This window comes from Uloborus diversus, chromosome 8, assembly GCF_026930045.1.
Source record: "Uloborus diversus isolate 005 chromosome 8, Udiv.v.3.1, whole genome shotgun sequence".
Lineage (NCBI taxonomy): Eukaryota > Metazoa > Arthropoda > Arachnida > Araneae > Uloboridae > Uloborus > Uloborus diversus.
In genome coordinates, this window is record NC_072738.1 from 6,588,822 (window position 1) to 6,593,921 (window position 5,100).

At 38.6% G+C, this 5,100-nt stretch overlaps 1 protein-coding gene across 1 annotated transcript; it reads left to right on the top strand.

The window, feature by feature from the left end:
- The first annotated feature begins 335 nt into the window (after positions 1–335).
- Positions 336–1,589, top strand: LOC129227898 (uncharacterized). The gene has a single exon (XM_054862519.1). It carries the CDS (start codon positions 336–338, stop codon positions 1,587–1,589), a length of 1,254 nt encoding a protein of 417 aa, XP_054718494.1.
- The last annotated feature ends 3,511 nt before the right edge of the window (positions 1,590–5,100 follow it).

The window sequence follows — 5,100 nt, forward strand, 5'->3', positions numbered from 1 at the left end:
TAGGAGCTGATATACTGGGATCATTATTTACTGGACGAATTGAAGCTACAAAGACGGGAATTCCAGCAATAGAAACCAAACTTGGTTGGACAGTACTTGGTCTGCGAAGCAGAAAAGAAACTTTAAACATGGTCACGTTAACCCTGCAGAATACCGAGTTACCAAAATTTTGGGATTTAGAAGTTTTAGGAATTAAAGATCCAATATAAATAAAAAATAAGATCCTTCTTGAAGAATAAACTCTATCCCATTTCAGAGAAACCTTAGAAGTTCTAGAAGGCGGACGATATGAAGTAGCTTTACCTTGGTTGTCTGGACATCCACCTGTATATGATATGTACGATGTCGCTGAATCCAGACTACGTTCAGTAACAAAACGTCTATTAAAAGAAAACATCTACGACGTGTACGATGATGTTTTGAGACAGTGGCAAAGAGAAGGTATAATTGAAGCTGTACCGCAGGACGAAATTTCGAAACCTGGTCATTATCTTCCTCACAGGCCCGTTATCAAACCATCAAGTGCTACAACTAAGGTTCGACCAGTCTTCGATGCCTCCTTTAAACGACCAGGTTATGCTTCTCTAAACGAATGCTTGAGTGTTGGACCTAGTCTTTCGGAACAGATTCCCCCACTTCTGTTAAGATTTCGCAATGGTTCTATAGGAGTGATTGCTGATATAAAACAAGCTTTCTTACAATTGAGTGTCAAACCGGAGGATCGTGATTTTTTAAGATTCTTGTGGTGGAATTTCAAAGATCGATCAAAATTAGAATTCTGGAGACATTGTCGAGTAGTCTTTGGAGTGACTTCGAGTCCATTTCTCTTGAATGCTAGTATTCGTCACCACCTTAATTCAAAGGAATACCAACTTGAATCTCTTCAGCCGATTGTCGAGAAACTTAAGAAGGGTTTCTATGTAGACAATTTGACTACCAGCGTTGAGGACCAAGAAGAGTTGATGGAGTTCAAGACTCAGACGATGAAGATAATGAATGCTGCTTCGTTTGAATTAAGATGTTGGGCTCACAGTGGAGATCAGAACCAGGAATGTCAAAATGCTCTTGGTCTCGAGTGGGATACAAAGACTGATGAGCTGTACTGTGTTGGTCCTGATATAAGTTCCGTTGAAGTTGTATCCAAGAGAAAATTACTTTCCGTTGTTAACGGCATATACGATCCTGTGGGTTTCACATCTCCTGCGACACTGTTACCAAAATTGTTACTCCAAGAGGCTTGGCGCAATAAGTTGGACTGGGACGAACAGTTGCCTTCCGAAATGCAGTTACGCTATCAACGATGGGCAAAGCATTTAGATCTTATCCAGAAATGTAGGATCCCTCGTAGGATATTGCATGGAACTTTCGAAAGGGCCAGTGCCTTTCTACGATGTGGAGAAGAGGAAGAAGTGAGAGTCTCATTAGTTTCAGCAAAGGCTAGAGTAGCTCCTCTTCAGATACCAACAATTCCACGATTGGAGCTTTTAGGAGCCGCTATTGGAGCTAGAATTGCTTCAACAATATTAGAAACATTTAATTTGCCTTTAAAGACGTATTTTTGGACAGATTCCATGATAGTTTTGGGATGAATTACTAAAACAGAACCCTGGAATACGTTTGTAGGTAACAGAGTGAAAGAAATACGAGAACTTACAAACATAGAAGATTGGAGATTTGTCCCTGGAGATGTCAATCCAGCAGACTTACCTTCCCGCTCGTGTGATTGCGGGTACTTTGCTGAACTTTTACGGAGTCAATGGTGGGAGGGTCCAAAGTGGCTTTATGAACGTCCAGAATTTTGGCCTTACACTGAGATCATTCTTTCTGACGAAGCGATGTTAGAACGACGGAAGTCAGTAGCTGTTAATCTAAATATTGAAGCAAAGGAGCATTTTAGAAATAGATTTTTATACTTTTCCAGTTATCCAAGGATCATCCGCTTGACAGCCTGGGTATTGAGATTTTGCCAGAATATCAAAGTGAATTCTTCCAAGTTGACCAAGGAGCTGTCATACGAAAAAATTTGAAGGGGTGAGGAAACTCTGATACGAATAATACAGTCAGAATGGCCAACTGACATTAGGGAGAAGTACTCTCAGACAATTCAGTTTTACGAAGAAAATGAAATATTGAAAGTTAGATCAAGGCTAATCCTAGGGCAAGATCCAGAAGATTTTGTACGACCCATAGTTTTGCCAGATCATCCAATTGTCAGAAGACTCATAGAATATACTCATAAGTCACTTCACCATGCAGGCGTACAAACTACCTTGTCTCATCTACGTGACCGATTTTGGATTCCTCGGGGACGGAAAGTTGTTAGAGAAGTTTTACAGAAGTGTATGACATGTAAGAGGTAACCTGTAGTACCAGTTGTTCCTGCTCCTCTTCCTATTGATAGGATCAATCGTGTAGCTGCATTTCAAGTGACTGGGGCTGATCTGGCAGGTCCTGTTTATTTGAAAGGAAGGCAAAAGGCTTGGATAGTGCTTTTTACGTGCGCGGTATATCGTGCTATTCACTTAGAGTTGGTGACATCTCTGTCTACTGAAGCATTTATGCAAGCCATGAGACGATTTTTTGCTAGAAGAGGACGTAGTTCTATTATGTACACTGATAACGGAACTAATTTTTTGGGAACAACTAGAGCTCTCAGCTCCCTCAACTGGCAAGAAATAACATCTGAATGTGCTATCCAACAGATTAAATGGCACTTCAATCCCCCTACAGCACCATGGTATGGAGGTTGGTGGGAAAGAATGATCCGCACCGTTAAAGAACTTTTGAGAAAGGTATTAAGCCGTGCTTCTGTCACTTACGAGAAATGGTGACTTTACTATGTGAATGTGAAAGCATAGTTAATGGACGTCCTCTCACATATGTTTATAATGATCCGAATGAGTTGAGGGTTATCAAACCTTCTGACTTTATACAAGACATAAAAGGAAATGAAACTGTGGATTTGGACATCGTAGATACCAGACATCTACGTAATCGCATTCGATACCTGCAGAATCTACGTTATCAGCTCCGTCAACGATTCCAAAAGGAGTATTTAGCAGAACTTATACGGAATCCTCATTTATCTACCAAACGACAGAACCTGTCACCAGGTGATATTGTTCTCATTGGCTCAGAAAACACAAAACGTTTAAATTGGCCTTTAGGACGTGTCATCAAACTATATCAAGGTAAGGATAACATCGAACGAGTAGTTAGATTACGTGTGGCTAATGGAGAAATCATCCGTCCAGTTCAAAGAGTCTATCCCTTGGAAATTAGTTCTCCTGATATCTCCAAAGATATGCCCGAAAATGTGGAAGGTGCTTCTGATATTATTGATGATGATATTGGAGTACCTGTTGCTTCAAATGAAAAATGCTGTCAACCTGAAGCATTCCCTCAAGAAAAATTACAGGCTGTGAAACAAACGCGGTTTGGTCGACGAGTTGTTCCTGTGAAACGCCTGGACTTATAGACTGGACTAAAGACTTTAATTTTATTTTATCTCATTATTATAGTTATATCTAAGTAGTTTAGTATTAGATATTGTTATATTCATTAGTAGTTATTTGTCAAATGTTTTCATAAGTATTGAAATTTCATGTCTATTGCATTATACTATATTTTCTGGTTTTCATTTCGTATTGGTTTAGCCGATATGTGCACAATACAAAAGGTGGGAGGATGTTGTCACTCCAAACAAATTTTGTATTTCCTGTTTTCGTTGTATCATATTCAAACTTGAGATCTGGCAACCCAGTTTTGGTTTTAAAAAATGGTAACAAAAATATAAGCGTTCTTGTAGAATTACGTTACGCATACGTTAAGAAAAGATTTGTGTTATATATTCATCTTTAAGATATACGGATCATAAGATCAAAATGAGTCATCTTCATCACTGTAAATATCTTCATCAAACTTTCTTTCCTGTGCTGTGAAATAAATTGTGTTTAAAAACAAAAGCCGAGTCTGTAGTTACAATACGCAGCATTAAATACATTGGAGACTCGAGCGAAGCACGGTCCATTTATTTCGTAAAAATTTGCTCTAAATACATAAAATGAACGAAGTAAAAATCTAAAAAAAAAAAAATAAACAGAATATAAATACCCGTTAATGAGCAAACCGTTCATACTCGAACTTTATTTGGGAAAAATTTGTTTATTTGAATTAACACAGTGGACAAACACAGTAACTGTTCTAGCGGTATTTTTGTGATCAAAAAACGAGAATTTGTTTCAAATCCAAATTCAATGCAGAAGATCATAATGCGTGGTATTATTAAAAAAGCATAACACAATTGGTGGTTTTAGTTAAACAAGTAATAGTTCTCAAAAGCAATTTTGGAAAGTAATTTCCCAATTCTGTTTCTAGCAACTAGATTTGAGATGGTAAAACCAGTACCGTAAAAAGACAAAAGTTATTTTAGCTTAAACCAAAGTGAACCGAAATCAGACTTGTCATTTCTCTGATTTTGTAATTTTGCACTTGCGAGCAAAGCTTAGCATTATTTAATTTTGTTTCACGCGCCATTTACTTGCAAGCGAAAATTTTCTGTAGTATCAGGCATTAGACTGTCGCACCTGTAGCATACCCGACAGGCGATTTAATCGATCCGGAGGATGTAATTTTGTCCTTGCTGCTGATTTCGCAGATTGAAATCGTAACTAATTGTGCTTGATGCAGAAGTCACCTCATTGAAGCTGAGAGTGCGAACAAACTGGTAGATAAAGTAAATTTATCTGCTGTATGTTTACAGCCTCTCACTGGTGAGATAAATTTTCTTCATCCACCAGTTTGTAGGCACTCTCAGCTTCAATGACATGAAATCAGCTTCATTGCTCGATTAAACCTAGTTCATATATAACCTGTTGTGCTCATTCTTCGGACCAACAGCCACCTTCGAATGTGGAAACCAAACCGCATTTATATTGCAGTGAAGACGCGGGCCGCATTCAGCCCGCGAAGCTGGTCTGTGTGGCGTGTTGCGTGCTTACAGTATAAGATCAGGAAGCAGAATTTGTGGCAATGGCATAAAGTTGGAGCCGAATATTCAGATATTGGATTCTGAAAAATATGCATTTAATGAGATACGCG